Source organism: Ovis aries, chromosome 24, assembly GCF_016772045.2.
Source record: "Ovis aries strain OAR_USU_Benz2616 breed Rambouillet chromosome 24, ARS-UI_Ramb_v3.0, whole genome shotgun sequence".
Lineage (NCBI taxonomy): Eukaryota > Metazoa > Chordata > Mammalia > Artiodactyla > Bovidae > Ovis > Ovis aries.
This window is the reverse complement of record NC_056077.1, coordinates 3,273,661-3,289,883: the sequence shown is the minus strand read 5'-3', so window position 1 is coordinate 3,289,883 and position 16,223 is coordinate 3,273,661. Positions and strand designations below refer to the sequence as shown.

Genomic DNA, 16,223 nt, shown 5'->3' with positions numbered 1-16,223 from the left:
AGCACTCCAACCGGAAGTAGAAGTGACGCCCTTCCGGGGAGGGGCCCTCGTAGCCCCGCTTGGGGCGCTAACGCTGCGGTTCCAGGCGCTGCTGGGCTATCTCCTTCGGCTCAGACTTCAGCCTTGGCAGCAAGAAAGGGTTACTGACCGCCGAGTCTCCAAGTCCGTCCAGCCTAGAAGGCCCAGCGCGCGACTTGACGCTCGGGTGTCGCTGTCTCTCGTCCCGGCTCTGTGAGGCCCGTGCGTCCAGGTCGTCCCTGTGTCGCGTTCGGGCTGCCGGCGGAGCCTAGTGACCCGGGTCCGTCTTTGAGGGTCCCCTTCCGCGCGTGGGGCCCGCGACCTTCCCGCGGCTTAGCGCGCCGTGTCGGAGCTGCGGTCCAGGGGCTCGTGGCGTCTCCGCCAGTACAAGCCCGTTTTGTCCCGGTCAGGATCAACGGCCCCTGGGGGATGTGTACCCGTTTCAGGGCCTGCGTGCTCACACAATTCTGTTTTTTCTTGTGAGGTAGGTTTATCCTTGTGCAGTAGTGTTCCTTTCGTAGAGCTCCTTGACAGAGAATTGAGAGCTAAAGAGTGACTTGTTCAAGGTCAGGTAATTCACCAATGGGGGTGTTCCAATGGAATTTAGGGTCCTTTTTCCTGTCTTATGTTTTTTTTCCACCACAGCGCACTCCCCGGAGGATGGCAACCTTCTTTATTTATGTCTTATAGAGTTTCCTGGGTAATGTAGGCATTCCATAAATATTTACTGAGTCATATTTATAGGAATCTGAGTATCTCAGGTTGTCCGCTTTCAACTGTCAGTGTTTTCATAGTATCAGCCTAGTCTAGTCAAGTTTACCCCGTGTAGCCAGTGTTACAGAATCGGTAGGACGGTGCCTTTGATTCAAGAAATCTGGGAAAAGGACTGAGGCAATTTCACAAATATCGGTAACACAGGTTGGAAAGAGTAACACATAAGCTGAACGCTGTGGGAGTTCCAAGGAAGGTTGATTTGGGGGTAGGAAAAAGTTACAGAAGTCCTTGAGGGATTTGCCCTGCAGCAGAGAGTGGGGCCATATTCCAGGCAGGGGGAAAGGTAAGAGCAGTCTTGAAAGCTGCAGAGATGAGCATGTGAGAAAATCTTTAGTTGTTTCTTTTCTTTTTTTTTACTCAGTGTAATTGGGGTATATTTAGAGTAAAAGCCTGGAATGGAAGTGAAGAGATTGCATTTAATAAAATAAAGTAATAAAGAGTATCATTTGAGGGTTTTTGAGGGAGGTCCTTTCCAGGGCAGCTCATCTGGAGCTAAGTTTAAGGTGGGAACAAAAATAAGAGACCATTACCAGGTCATTATGCTCCTTTTGCTTTTAGGTACACTGGTGTTACACTTCAAGGCATAGATCTTGATTCTTTTTGAGTGAGAGAAAAGGATTAAACAGAGGTGATAATAGTATCTGCTGGCAATTTCCTGGTGGTCCAGTGGTTAGGGCTCCTTGTGTCCACTGTTGAGGGCATGGGTTCAGTCCCTGGTTGGGGAACTAAGATCCCACAAACTATGCAACATGGCCAAAAAAAAAGTATCTGTCTAAGTCACTTGAATATGTTTCAAAGCTGGTTCATTTCCTTAGAACTTCAAGTTGTGACTTAGTCTCTTCAAAGTAGTTGCTGTTTCCAGTTTCTCAGAACCACTGGGCAATAAGTCTGCCACATGTAACTCAGAGCATTGAGATCCTCATCATCTGGACCAAGCAGAACGTAAAATTGGAATTTGTTAAACTGAATAAATGGAATTCTGCCAGCTGTGCCCCTGAGTGTCACTGGCAGGCCTGAGTCATAACATGGGTAGGGAGCTGGTTACTGAATACAGGGAGAAGAAAGTGGAAAAAGAGACCCTCTGAAAAGAAGAAAAGGAAAGAAAGCACAAAATACTGAATTGTGAATGAGGGCCCCTGATGACTGTTGTTTGAATGTTAAGGATAAGGGCCACAGTTCCTTATTCTTGCTGAGGAACCCACTAAAGTCCCCTGAAAATCTTCCCTTTTGATTTCACCTTTCTCTGCCTGGGCACAGTTTGAGAAACGATGAATGTACAGCTGGAAAGCAATGAAAGCATGCAGTTTATTCTGAGACATCATACAACTGCCATACCAGGCTGAATGTTTTGGCTGAGTTTAATGGTGGTGTTGTTGGCTAACAAACACTCTCCTTTTTTGGTTAATAGTAATCGCCTTAGTTAGAGCTGCCTTTTTTTAGAAGGTTGCTTGAGCTTAGCCTGTCATTGGCTTCACACCCTATTCATTTTTTATTCTTTCTTGAGCCTCTTAGTACTCTGTAAAGCAGTTGACATTTCTTGCAACAAATGTTAGAGGAAAACTAGTGGTCTGGGTTCTTCTAGGTGAGAGGCTTTTGAGAATCCTGTGTAGTCAAGAAATGAATGAAGGTCAGTCAGGCTTTGCCCTAAAAGAGAAGAAAAATAACTGAAATACCAATCATTTTTCTCATTTCTCTGACATACTTTTCTTTCTTCATAGCACCTGGAATGGATAAAAGTGGCAGTTTTGTTACTTCCCATGAGGTTGTGTATCTGGAAGGAGAACCATGAAATTAACCTAGAGTAGGACATTTCTAAAGACATGGAATGAATGGCTTTGGGCAACACCAGGAGGACTTGAATATTTGAGGGTGCAGAGCTATAGAAGAGTTTGCCAACAGAAAGGATTTATGGGAAACAGAGATACGAATCATCAGTAGAAAAACCGTTTAAATTTCTTCAAGCTGTGGAAAAACTGAGTCTTGGGTCAAATTAAGTAAAATCTATGCTGAAGAGAAATCAAATAAAATCTCAAATGGAGAAAATTTGTGACTGAACACTCAATGTAAATTTAGGAAAACAATCTCAAGGACAAATCTTTTAAATTTTTTACTATTGTAAAATTTTTATAAAACTTTTGGGCTCATCTCTAAGAACTGCCATGATGCTGAAACTTGACAATATCCCAAATATGGAAGAATTTTAGTTATAAATAACACTTGAAAATACACAAAATGTATACAAGGAAGAATATCTGAGAGTGGAAAAGTGCCAATAGCACACATTATTTATAAACTTAACAGATTACTTTGGTAAACATAAGAAACACTCAAGTTAAAGCTTAGTCTTTGGGAATGCTGTATTGAATGCAGTAAATGTTGGATTTCATTCATATGGACAACAGAACCTATTAACTTTCTTCTTCGCCTAAAGATTCTATACTACCATTCCTGAATTCCAACTCTCCAGACATCTCAGTGTCAGGGTGGCTTAGTCTTTATCCAGGTGGACGGACTGCTGCCCAGTGAACACTACAGGTAGAGCAATATGATTACTGCTTTCCTTTCTGGCAGTGAGGAAAATCAGCTTGTTTCAGGAGAGAAGCCACACTGCATCTGTTACACAATATTATTCTGTCCTTGCCTTTCAGGCTTTCATACTCCCTTCTGAAGCACTACTTTTTATTGAGATTTATCTTACTTATTTATCAAGTCTGTTCTTGTGAGCACACCTCACCTTTTTTCTTCCTTTTGTGTCTTTTCCTATATTCAGTTAGGAAGAGTATGCAGGTATTCCTGTTAATCGTGACGGGTGCTACTGTAAAGAGAGAGGAAGAGAAGCAGCAGCATTCAGAAGCAGGGTTCTGAAGATTGATCATCCATGTCTTGCAGTAGCAACAGCTAGACAGGACGTTAGCAGTGATAACTCCGAGTTCAGACCTTTACCTCTAGACCAGCACTACATGAGCCTTTATCCCTTTTAGGGATATGTGTACCCTTAAGCATAAATGCCTGTGCCTTCTGGGAGTTTGTGCTAGTTTTTGGAAGGGATGGGTTTTTTTTTTTTCATTTTTTTTCTAATTAAGTAAGGTGTCTTTCTTTTTACCCCTATTGATTGTTTGAAACCAAATTCAGTATGAATAAGAGAGGGAAATATACAACACTGAATTTGGAGGAGAAAATGAAGGTTCTAAGTAGGATTGAAGCTGGAAGATCTCTTAAAACTGTAATGGATGAATTTGGAATCAGTAAGTCAACATTTTATGACATTAAAAAGAACAAGAAATTGATTTTGGACTTTGTACTGAAGCAGGATGTGCCATTAGTAGGGGCTGAGAAGAGAAAGAGAACAACTGGAGCCAAATATGGCGACGTGGACAACGCTGTCTACATGTGGTACCAACAGAAATGCTCTGCTGGTGTCCCTGTGAGAGGTGTGGAGCTTCAGGCTGCTGCCGAGAGATTCGCACAGTGTTTTGGGCGAACAGACTTCAAAGCTAGCACTGGTTGGCTTTTTAGGTTTCGAAATAGGCATGCAATTGGGAACCGAAAAGTATGTGCGGAACAAGTCCTAAGTTCAGCTTCGGAAAATGTTGAGTCATTTCGACAAAAACTGTCCATGCTTATCAAAGAAGAGAAGTTGTGTCTTGCTCAGCTGTACAGTGGGGATGAGACTGACCTCTTTTGGAAGTCAATGCCAGAAAATACTCAGGCAAGCAGAAAAGATATTTGCCTGCCAGGGAGGAAAATAAACAAAGAACAATTGTCTGCTCTTTTATGTGCAAACGCAGATGGTACTCATAAGTTGAAGTCAATCATTATTGGAAAATCAAAGCTGCCCAAAAGTGTAAAAGAGGACACATATACATTACCTGTGATATACAAACCTAGTAAAGATGTTTGGTTCACCAGAGAATTGTTTTCAGAATGGTTTTTTCAAAACTTTGTTCCTGAGGTCAGGCACTTCCAACTTAATGTTCTAAGATTCCAAGAGGAGGATGTCAGGGCCTTGTTACTTCTGGATAGTTCTTCAGTTCACCCTTCTACTGAATTACTAACCAGTGAGGATGGTCGAATAAAATGCATGTTCTTTCCCCATAACACTTCAACCTTAATTCAACCAATGAATCAAGGCGTGATCTTGAGCTGCAAACGACTTTACAGGTGGAAGCAACTTGAGGAAAGTCTTGTAATTTTTGAAGAAAGTGATGATGAACAAGAAAAAAGAGAAAAAGTAGTTTCCAAGATTAAAGTCTACAACCTAAAAAGAGCAGTTTTTAACTGGGCAAAGAGTTGGGATGAAGTAAAGCAAATAACGATAGCAAATGCATGGGAAAATCTTCTTTACAAAAAGGAACATGAATATGATCTTCAAGGCTTAGAAGATGGGGATTATAGAGAAATTCTTGAGAAATGGAGGGAGTTGGAAACCAAGCTGGATGACAATAGGGTATGGTTCAATGTGGGTGAAGAAGAAAAGGATAGCCCCCCAGAAGCAAAAGGTGGAATTACAAAGAAAGTTGTTCAAAAAGGAGCTGAAGAGGAGGCGATGAATTTAAGTTATCTGCTGTAGGAAAGAGTTTGGACTACCTACTTGACTTTGTCGATGTCACACCTGAGTTTCAAAGGTTCCATTTTACACTGAAAGAGATGCAACAAGAAATAATCAAGAAACAGTTCCAGAATAGAATCCATTCTAGAACTGGTAGCTTTTTGAAACCGAGGCCTCATAATATTAAGTATTCCTTCAGTATTCCTTCAACTTCTGGTTGTAATAATTAGATGTTGTGTTTAAAGATTTCTGCAGTTTTGTGATGATACATGAACTAGACCTGTTGTGGATTGTCATTGTTTTTATCAACTGACCTCACTTTGCATAGCAATGCCCATTTATATTGTTTATAAAATAAACAATTTGAAAGGAATAAATTTGGGGTTTTTTATGTATAAATACATTATTTAATCCATTTCTACTTAAAGCAGACGCTTTAATAAGGAATTACTGTCCCAGATTATGGGTGGAATGGATGTGGGGAAAGCATTAAAATCTAAATCTATTCATAGCATATAACAAAGCAGCTATATTTATGCTGACTAGTTATTTAAGAAGGTAAGGACAGACCCTTCAATTTGATGGTATGACGCACTGCTCCTGTAAATGGGTTACCACCTACTTAGTGTTTGTTTTTCTCTTATTGTGGAAGTAACATGCCAATTCTAAAAGATAACATAAAAAAGATAAAAGCACTCAAATATTATTGACTAATGATGGACTCTCATTGGTATATTACACTTTGGTATATTACATGTATCTTTAAAATAGGTAAGTTACATTGTAAATACAGTTTTATATTTTATTAACATTTTTGTTATTTACAAATTAGCATTTGTTGAGATATCTTTCAATCCCTAGGGTAGAATGGATGGTGGAAGAAGTTGAGGGGGAATGTCAGATGAGCATACTGGATAGCTCTCAAGTTCATTGCATTAACATCCATTTTCACCCCAGTGTTCATAAAGTCTCAGAATATATGACCTGCAGTCATACCCTTTTCAAAAGTATTCATTGAGGGAGTTCCGTGGTGGCCTAGTGGTTAGCATTCCAGACTTTCACTGCTACAACCAAGGTTCAATCCCTGGTCGGCATTTGAGACCCCACAAATCCTGCGAATAGCAACCCCCACTCCCCCCGCGAAAAAACAATATTCATTGATTGTGCAAATTTCATGTTGTTGTGCTGGGTATTTAGGAATAGGAACAAACCACAGTTGGGTATGTGAGAGCCAAAATGAGTTCACAGAGGGCTTTATGAGTGCTTGGACAATAGGGAATGGGCAAGTGTGACTTCTGAGCTGGCCTTTAAAGTGTGGGGGAAGCAGGGGAAAAGGCAGTCTAGGCAAAGGGGAAGTGAGCACAGGCTCTGTGGTGTCAGAATGTATGTCCCTGGGAAGCATCGAGGTCCCTGGATGGTTGCGGTAGGGGCGACTAGTGGAGACAGGAGCAAAGACAAACCAGGGACAGATTTTCAATGCCCTGGAGGTCATCCGAAGAGTTGAAGAGTTCGGCCGGGACCCACGTGAAGTCCTGTAGGCTCTGCATCCTGAAGGTCTGACCTCGTCTCCACTTCTCCCTCCTTACTGCCCCTTTCCTAGTCCAGGTTGCATCACACTCTGCAGCTGTCTTCTTGGTCTCCTCTCCTATCAGTTCCCCATCCTGTGGCCAGAGACAGCGAACTAAAACAAAATTGAAGAGGTGCTCCCAGTGAGCCGTGGGCCCCTAGGCCCACCCTTCCCCGCCCGAGACCTGCCCACCGGTACCAGCTCGCCTCCTGCTGGCCCACGAGAGAGGGTCGGACTGCGGGTTAGCGCGCGTACCTGCGGACGAGGAAGCTTCGGAGAGTGTAGTCGCTCCGCCAGTAACTGCTCGCGGTGGAAGAAGAGGAAAACTGTGCTGCTCGGCCTTCCCGGCCTTGGGCCAGGAGTCAGAGCCGAAGACTGGGCGAGGTCCGCGGCGGCCGGGCCTGAGAAGGGGCGCGGCCCGGCAAGGACCTGGGGGGCCCGCGCGCGGAGTGTGGCAGGTGCGGGCTGGCTGCGCAAGGCGGCCCCAGGCCCTCGAGGAGGGGGAAAGGTTTGCTGGGACGCGGCCGTCTAGCACCTCCCCCCAACACACACCCCGCTGTTCTTGCTCCTCTGCGGCCGGCTTGGGAGCCATCCTCGAAGGGACCATGCTGGTGAGGCTCAGGTGGTCCTAGGCGCGCTGCGCCCGCTCCCAGATGCCGCCAGAAGCTAAGCTGTGGGACCTGCAGCCTCGTTTTTTTGCCTAAACCTGAGAAAGGACTGACGTTTTGGCTTCTAGGAATCTTGAAGACGCGAGGTCCTCAGAGAAACCCAGGCTCCTCGCTCTTGTTCCAGTGGCTGTGGCACGGTTCCCAGACTTAACCTGGACCCCCTCCCAAGAGACTGGGAAACAGCCTCAAGAGAAGCTTCACCCTCTGATGGGGAACCACACCCAGGATTTAGAACGTTTTCCTACCTAGAGGGGAAGTTGGGATGGAGAGGCAAAGACAGTTTCCTCTTTAGGTCCTAAACACACCCTGGCGTGCATGCGTACGGTGTGTGCAGCGTGCACAGTCGCGTCGACTCTGTGAGACTCCATGGATGTAACCCGCCAGGCTCAACACCTTCTGTCCCTGGAACTTTCCAGGCATAAATACTGGAGTGGGTTACCATTGCCCACATTTCAGAAACTTAGAATTTTCTCTTCTCATCCTTTCCACCTGGGGAAATCTCACCATCTCCCTGAAGCAGGTTTGGATCCTGGTGAGCCACCAGTTTTGGTTTCTTAACACAGAAGTTTCTGGGATGCTCAAAGTGTTTTAGTGATGAATTAAGGGCATTCACTTGTTTGTCAGAGATGTTGTGGACGGGTGGGGGTAGGCCTGAGTCATTTTTCATTAACCATTTTGTCGTTGAATTTCCCTGGACCATTCTGTCTCCTAACTGCACTGAAACGTGTTCTTTCATAAAGTGAAAGTGAAGTAGCTCAGTCGAGTTCGACTCTTTGCGACCCCATGGACAGTAGCCTACCAGGCTCTTCCATCCATGGGATTTTCCAGGCAAGAATACTGGAGTGGGTTGCCATTTACTGCTCCAGGAGATCTTCCTGACCCAGGGATTGAACCTAGATCTCCTGCATTGTAGGCAGACGATTTACCGTCTGAGCCACCAGGGAAGATAGGTTCTTTCATAAATGGAGTAAAAACTCAGTGATTGCTGATGGCTCTTCCTGGAAATAAAAACTAAACAACTTAGTGCTGTTTTATCACTCTGTCCGGTCTCTGGTGTTATGGGGCTTTATCCCCATTGTCACACCTGATGCTTCTAGATGGCCTGTGCCAGGCTTTTTCACATTGCTTATGCATGGTACCAGGAGCCTTTCTGCTGACTTCAGGCACTACTTTTGCTACAAGGGTATGAGGCTGTTGCTCAGGGTTAGTCCACATCTCCCAGGCCTCCTTTGTACCCATCTGGACTGTGAGGGCAGGGGTCTTTATTACCCCCAGTGTTAGTTTCTTTTTGAGAAAAAAGCCAGCTGGGATCTCTTCTGGTTTCTTTCCCAAGAAGACTAGTGGGGTAAAAGTAGGAGTAACGTAAAAGTATATATACTTAACCTTCCCTTGCAACGCCTTCATGGAACCCTACTGTAAGGACCTCTGACCTGCTTTTTCAAATATGACTTCAAGAAAAAACAAAATACGACTACAAAGTCATCAATCCTGCCTGTAACAGTAGACTACCACCTGAATATTCCTGCCAGCGTGGTCTTTTTTTCCCACAAGCTGCACCCGAGTGGCTTGCAGGATCTTAGTTCCCCAATCAAGGTTTGAACCTGGGCCACTGCAGTGAAAGCACTGAGTCCTAACCACTGGACCGTCAGGGAATTCTCCAGCTTGGTCTTACATTGATCTCAGTTCCAGGTACTTAGAAGAAAAGCAATTTCCCAGTTTTATATGTCCACAAGTAGCACAAATAGATGAGTATTTTATATACCAGGCTCTGTGCTAAGTGTCTTACATGCAATACTTTGTGACACCATCTCATGCTCTGCATGCTAAGTTTGTTAGAAGGGGAGCTGGACTGCGGACTCGGTGAAGTCTCCTCTTGGAAAGCCTTCTTGTGCCAGGAGTGAACACATGAGGGGCCTCTTGCTCTGACTGTAGTACTCCCAAGTAGGAGCAATGCCAGTTAGAGCACATCATGAGATCTATATGGGTGATATTATGGGGCTTCAGGGGTAAGTGGGGTTTTAAAGGAGTGCTTTCCATTTTTATGAGGTTCACAACCCACGTAAGTTACCATCTTAACCAGAGTGCTTAGTAACATCAACTTTATACCAGCCACCCATTTCATGGCATTGACAGCCACAGCAGCCTGACCTGCTCCCACAACCTTCCATCCCATATGAATCTCTTTCAAATCCTCACCTCCCTCCCCCGGCGCCCAAGCCCCACACTACCACTGCTCTCAAGGGGAAAGAAATGAAAGACAGATATAAGAAAGGGTGAGGAGCATGCAGGGGTACCTCCCTCACTTAATAGTGCTATATTTAATAGTCTGTTGCCAATGGAATATTTCATCTTTTCCTCCTGAAGAACAGCTAATTTGGTATCTTCCTCCAGGGTCAAAACCTGCAATGTTTTCCTGGCATCGGCATTTCCCACTCTTAGAATTTTTCTGGTATCCTCTTTTCCACAGAAACACACTCCTGAATTCCTATTCCTGATTCCCCATTGTAAAATGTAATGCTTTTCCCTAATAATTTTGCCCTCTCCCTCAAGTCTCTCTCCTGCTGCTGCTGCAGCTGCTAAGTCACTTCAGTCGTGTCTGACTCTGTGCAGCCCCACAGACGGCAGCCCACCAGGCTCTGCCGTTCCTGGGATTCTCCAGGCAAGAACACTGGAGTGGGTTGCCATTTCCTTCTCCAATGCATGAAAGTGAAGAGCGGAAGTGAAGTTGCTCAGTCGTGTCCAAATCTTAGCGACCACATGGACTGTGCCCATGGGATTTTCCAGGCAAGAGTACTGGAGTGGGTTGCCATTGCCTTCTCCAAAGTCTGTCTCCACTCATGGGCAATAACTCAGTCATACCAGGACCATTTTTTCCTGGCAACCATTTCCTAGACCAAAATAACTTGTTTTTGAAGAGCCAGATCTTTACTTTGCCAAGAAAGCAGACATTCTAAACAATCAAAAGGCATGTTCACTGCTGTACACTAGAGAAGGAAAACACACACACAAATTTAAAGGACACCTTTATGACATCACCCGAAGCAGCCACTGGGCTTGACCCTTGTTTCCATATAGCCACCTCAGCCTGGAGCCAGCCAGGGCCACACCCACCCTCCCTCCCTCCGCCTGTCGTCACCTTTTTCAGAACCTTCCTTAGCAACAAGTTAAGACCACAAAGAGAAAGCAGGTCCTCCTCCCAAAGTGGACAAAGATAGATCAACATGGCAGACAAGACAAAGGCCCTCAATGATGAGTCACACGTTCATGTTTCCTGAAGATATTTATTAACATCCAACCACATTTTCAACAAGGGTGGGCATGATTCCTAATTCCCCAGGATCCATGTTTTCAAAGTCTCCCAGGGAACCCATCTTCCGTGAACCTTCTGAAGACTTGATCTCTGCAAAGGGTAAACTAATTCAGACTTATATAGTTTCCTCTGCCTATTTCCGGGCAGACCTGCAAATTCTGTCTTACTATTTCCCTTAGGTCTCTTGTTCCTTTTTGTTTGAGGTGAGGACCTGCCAATGACCAATATGGTCAGGCCATTGACCATGGGTGCCAGGGACTGCCTATGAGCTTCCCAGCCAGGCTTTCAGAAGAGCTGCAACTCACCACCAGTATCTTGGTGTCTCCTGCTTTCCCAGGAGACCTGATCACTCTTCTTTGCTCTCAAGGGCCTCAGGAGCCCAAATATTCCTGATGAATGTTCCAAGTGAGGAAGCAGTAAGTCCGTGGATTCCCAAAGTTGTTGGGATGGACACAGGACAGAATAAGGCACCCATGTCACAAGCTGGCTAAATATGCCGAGGGGGATAATGTCCTGGGACAGGAAGTACTTCACAGAGAATTCCACCCTGAGTGGGTAGCCTCAAAGACTTGCTATTCTCACTAATTCCAACAGAATTCCTTTTCAGTTTTATGCTAATCCTTTGCTGCTTCTGTACTTCCCTCAGAAGGACCCTGCCCTGCGGGGGCAGGGTAATTACTCGATGGGTAAGGAATATGAACTCTGAATAACACGTCCCTCTGAACAGGCCACCTTATCTGGGCCCAAAAGAAATCCCATCGTTTCTATCCAGTGTGAGTTCTCTGATGACTCATAAGGCGTGAACTCCGGGAAAAGCTTTCTCCACATTCAGAACATTTATAAGGTTTCTCTCCCGTGTGGGTTCTCAGATGACGAATCCGATTGGAGCTGTGAGAGAAACTGTCCCCACATTCGTGACAGGTATAGGGTTTCTCTCCCGTGTGAATTCTCTGGTGCCTGATTAAGTTGGATCTATGAGAAAAGTTTTCCCCACACAGGTTACATTTATATGGTTTCTCTCCTGTGTGTGTTCTCTGGTGTCTGGTGAGGTGCATGCCCTGCCGGAAGCTTTTCCCACAAGTCAAACACTGGAAGAGTTTCTTCTCTGCTTTGGGGTGGGTCCCAGGATTTGTAAGACAGAACGTGCTGTCCCTCACTGCTTCCCCACACTCAGAGAAGGGGTACAGCCTCTCTTTCTCATGAGTTCTTTCGTGAATAACAAGGTGTGAACTGCGAGAGAAACTTTTCCCACACTCGGCACACTTATAAGGTCTCTCTCCCGTGTGAATTCTCTGGTGCCTGAGGAGGTTGGAACTGTGAGCGAAGATCTCCCCGCACTCAGGGCACTTGTAGGGCTTTTCGCCTGTGTGCGTTCTCTGGTGCCTGTGGAGGTTGGAGTTGCAAGAGAAGCTCTTTCCACACACATTACACTGATAGGGCTTCTCACCTGTGTGGGTTCGCTGGTGGCGAGTCAGGTGGGTATTCTGACTGAAGCTTTTTCCACACTCGAGGCACTTATGGGCTTCCTCTCCCAGGTGTGCTCTGTGTAGTGATAAAAAGTGTGGATTCCCACCAAAGATTTCAGCACACTCCACACCCATGCACAGTCTTTCTGCTGCATGTATTCTCTGATGCCTAATCAGGTTCGAGTTGTTAGAGAAATTTTTGCCACACAAAGGACATAAGTGGAGCTTCTTCGGCTGCAGTTCTGTCGGTCGTCCCAGTTTTTTGCAACTTGTGGCCCCCACTAAGGACTGCTCCATTCGATCCTCTGTGGGAGGCTCCCAAAGCTTTTCTGCCCTGTCCCGAGGCCTTCCCTGCTCAGGACTCCAGGGTACCTCCCCTCTGGCCTGGCCAGGCAGCAGCGCCTGACGGTGGATGCTCTCAGGGGAAACAGACTGAGCACACTCTTCCTGGTTCTCAAATTTCTCTTCCCCTGGAAGAGCAAGAGAAATCAAACCCCCATGTTATGTCTATGCAGGAGAAAAGGAAATCCCATGCATGATATTGCCTGTAGGTCAAAAGTCCAGAAGGCCTCGCCCTTCCTCAGTTTCCCATCTTCCCCATTTTGGTAACTCACTCTAGACAGGCAGCCATATGAGGCGTGGGGACATCACTCAGGAATGAAAGCTCAAACCTGCCTTGAACTCCCTTGTGGGGGCCCTGACCTGCCTCTCCAACTGAGCCCCTGGCTTCTGTCCTTTGGGAAAAGTGTGGGATGGAGCAAGACTGGGACAAAAGTGGCCAAGTGAACCCAGGAATGAATGCCTTTTTACACTCTGCACCCTGGGAACCTCGCCTGCTATCACTGGGATGAAGTGGGCAGTGGGGACAGGCTAGCCTTACACCAAGACCCTCAAATACCTTATTCCCAACAGCTGGAGACTAGCTGGGCAGGCTGCTCAGCTGCTTTTCTTACCTGGAGCCGGAGTCCTGGAGCTCAGACCCTCCTTGCAAGTCTGGACACTGGGGTGCCAGGGCTTTCCTCCATGTTCCACCTGGGTGCTCAGGGCCTCCTGACTGGGAACCTGAGACTCTGACCACAATGAAAGAAAAGGATTTCTATGTCACCACTTTCCTCAACCAGACAAGAGAAACAAAGATAGTCTTGCTCCCTGCCTTCAGTGGATGGATACAGAAGGTGCAGTAAGTCTGACAGCAATTACTTAGAACATACACTAAACTATTCCCACTGTTACCTCCAGAGAAAGAAATTAGATGAGGGAGACTATGGCTTTTTTCTTTGTACACTTGTGTGGTAGTTGGGACTTTTTGCAATGACAATGTAAAACTTTTGTATTTAAAACAACACTCAAATGCACATGGTCAGAGTGGTCAGTTTCTTGAGGAATCAAAGTTTAATACTGTGAAACAGCCTTGACCCTTATGAAACTAAGTTGGGACAATTCCAGAAGGAAAAAACGTAATATGATGGACAATCAGAAAAGGACTTGGGACTCTGAGATTAAAACCCAAAAGAGCCATCCTGTGTTATGCTCACTCCAACTCCATCAAACATGGACTTTTAAAAAGGTTAGTCCCAAGAACTCGTGATCTGAACTCTTCTTATTTAGCACTCACTGAAAGAACTGTGCTCAACTTAGGATGCCAAGCCACAGCACAATGACAGAGACCCTGGAGAAGGCCCCTGTGCAGGCAACCAAACTTCTTTTCTACCAGGTATGCATCAAGATAGCTACAATGGTAACATACACAGTCCTGTTTTTTTTTTTTTTTTTTTTCAAGATTTCTTCAAGTTTTTATCATGAGAATTTCTACACATGCAGAAAAGATGAAGGAATTATTCAGTGCCCACACACTCTCCACTTAATCCAACAATCAGTTTTGGGCCCTGTTTTACAGACCTCATTTTTTATCTCTGCATAATAGTTCAACATGAAGACGCACCTTAATTTATGTTTAAATTAGTTACACTCATTTTGAATATATATCATTTCCAAATTTCTACAAAGCTTTCCCCCTTCCTCAATGTTCAAGGACTGGGACAGTCACTAAGCTAGAATGTTGATGCCAGTGCCCCGAAACCTGTGTTTCTGGGGAAGAGCCCAGAAATACTAATGGAGCACAGAAAACATAAGTGAGGTTGGAAGAATAGGCATTTTAAAATTTCAAGGCATCAGGAACTTGGAGCCCCACAGTATTCTATGGGTGATGCATGGGAAGTGGGGATGGGGGTGGTGGTGAGCATCACTGGATTTGACTTGTTCTGCCCTGGTAAGTTCATCATAGCTCAGACTCCCTGCCCTCATCTCTGACAGCTGGGGCCCTTAAGTGTGCCAACTGTGGCACTTGACAAATATTTAACTGATCTTAGTCCAAGGGACTTTAGGCAAAAGCAGGTCTCCTGGCCAAACTCAGAACTTAACACACAGGAGACAAGTGGCTAAGGGACAGGACCCTGGTCAGAAATGGCTCAGTCTTCATCCTTGGAAAAGAAGTCCTTACCCAGTGAGTCCACATTCTCATAACTCTCCTGCACCGTGTCCCGGGAGAGGGCCCTCTTACTAGGATGCTGACGCCCCCACTCCTCCTGGGAGATGTACATAGCCACGTCCTCTAAGCTCTCAGGCAACTGAAATAGCACAAGATCACCTTTAGGCCCTAAGGCACCAAGAACAATTCAAGCAGAGTCACAGGTTAAAGGGCAAAACCCAGGGGTGCCAAGGAGTCATTTCATGGGGAAGAAGGGTGTTAGGCCTACAAGTGAAGTGTGGAGGAGACAAACAAAGAAGGAGGGGAGGTACATGTGGTGAGGTGGTAAGGATCCTCTCTAAGTGGCAAAAGGACCCCACTCCCACAAGAACAACTGAGGGGAGACAATGAGAACTTCCACATCACCTGGGGCCCAGTCAGCTCCTTGTCTTCCATGTTTCCTTCGGGAGGAAAGAGAGAAAGCCAGGGAGCAGATAATGCTGAAGGTGACAGAAATGATGATGAGAATGGCATTCTTAAATCTTGGCAACCCAAGGATTATCACAACACAGTGTCCACTGTGCCCTGACACCCAGACTCTGCTAGGAGAACCCAACACTGAACAGAAGGCAACGGAGGGATAATACAGCGGCATCCAAAACAACAGAGTACCAGCAGTCTTTCCTGCTGGCCCAAGCATTCAAGCCTCATTCACTGAGCTCTGAAAGTCTCTCTTCTGCATACAAAAAGACTTCCTAAGAGATCCCCCTCCCTTTACCCACCCCTAGTGGAATCCAAATCACTTCTAGCTCTGTTACTCTTATCTGGGGACCCTCAGGTTAGAAACACTCCCTCCCTGGCAGTGAGGCTGCATCCTGCCAGTGTCAGGGGCAACCCCAAAGCCCCTCCTCCCTCCCACTTGCCCAGATAACTGTTCCTCACCCCTCTCCTTTACAGTCTGAGGGTCCCTTTTGGGGCCAGGGCCTAGCAGCTCCTGCAGCCTGCGGCCAGGGCTTCGCTCAGTCTCCATGGGCTCCAGCTTGAAGCTCGGTGACTCTTGTGCTGTTTCCAGAGGCAAAGGCTCCTCCAAAAGCACTTCTGTTCCCCGCCCACGGTTTGTGACCTGGGAACCAACCCACATCACTCATCATCACAACAGGGCCCAAAAGGAAGGGACATTAATACAGAATTCTGAGGGCAAGCCTTCAACAGAGAACCACTGGCAAACCCTTTAGACCCAGCGAGAGAAGAATAAGTTACACTAAAACCAAACTTTTCTGATCCTGAGAAAATGTGTGTGAGGGGTGGGGTTCGGGGGCATTTCACTCCCAGGGCACACCTTCCCCACTCAGCTCCTGACCCACCTCACTCTCACTTTCACCCACCTCTTCCAGATGCATCCAC

General features: G+C 46.0%; 2 protein-coding genes across 6 annotated transcripts in view; one reads left to right on the top strand and one right to left on the bottom strand.

The window, feature by feature from the left end:
- The first annotated feature begins 49 nt into the window (after nt 1-49).
- On the top strand, nt 50-5,718 carry TIGD7 (tigger transposable element derived 7). The gene is given in 3 exon segments (XM_042240144.2): nt 50-502; nt 2,511-5,336; nt 5,339-5,718. Coding segments are annotated over 2 exon segments (1,644 nt in total). The 5' UTR covers nt 50-502; nt 2,511-3,925; the 3' UTR covers nt 5,572-5,718.
- Nucleotides 5,719-10,837: 5,119 nt separating this feature from the next.
- The window catches only part of ZNF263 (zinc finger protein 263), a 29,648-nt gene continuing 24,262 nt past the window's right edge, over nt 10,838-16,223 (bottom strand). For 3 of the 5 annotated variants that reach the window (XM_060405918.1, XM_060405919.1, XM_012104024.4), the window contains 5 exons: nt 15,762-15,942; nt 15,246-15,319; nt 14,853-14,979; nt 13,306-13,422; nt 10,838-12,822 (listed from right to left, as the gene is read on the bottom strand). In XM_060405918.1, coding sequence (XP_060261901.1) covers nt 11,651-12,822; nt 13,306-13,422; nt 14,853-14,979; nt 15,246-15,319; nt 15,762-15,942 — 1,671 coding nt within the window. In that variant the 3' untranslated portion in view covers nt 10,838-11,650. The remainder of the gene's footprint in view (nt 12,823-13,305; nt 13,423-14,852; nt 14,980-15,245; nt 15,320-15,761; nt 15,943-16,223) is intronic. The other 2 variants (XM_012104025.4, XM_042240143.2) reach the window with 2 other exon arrangements.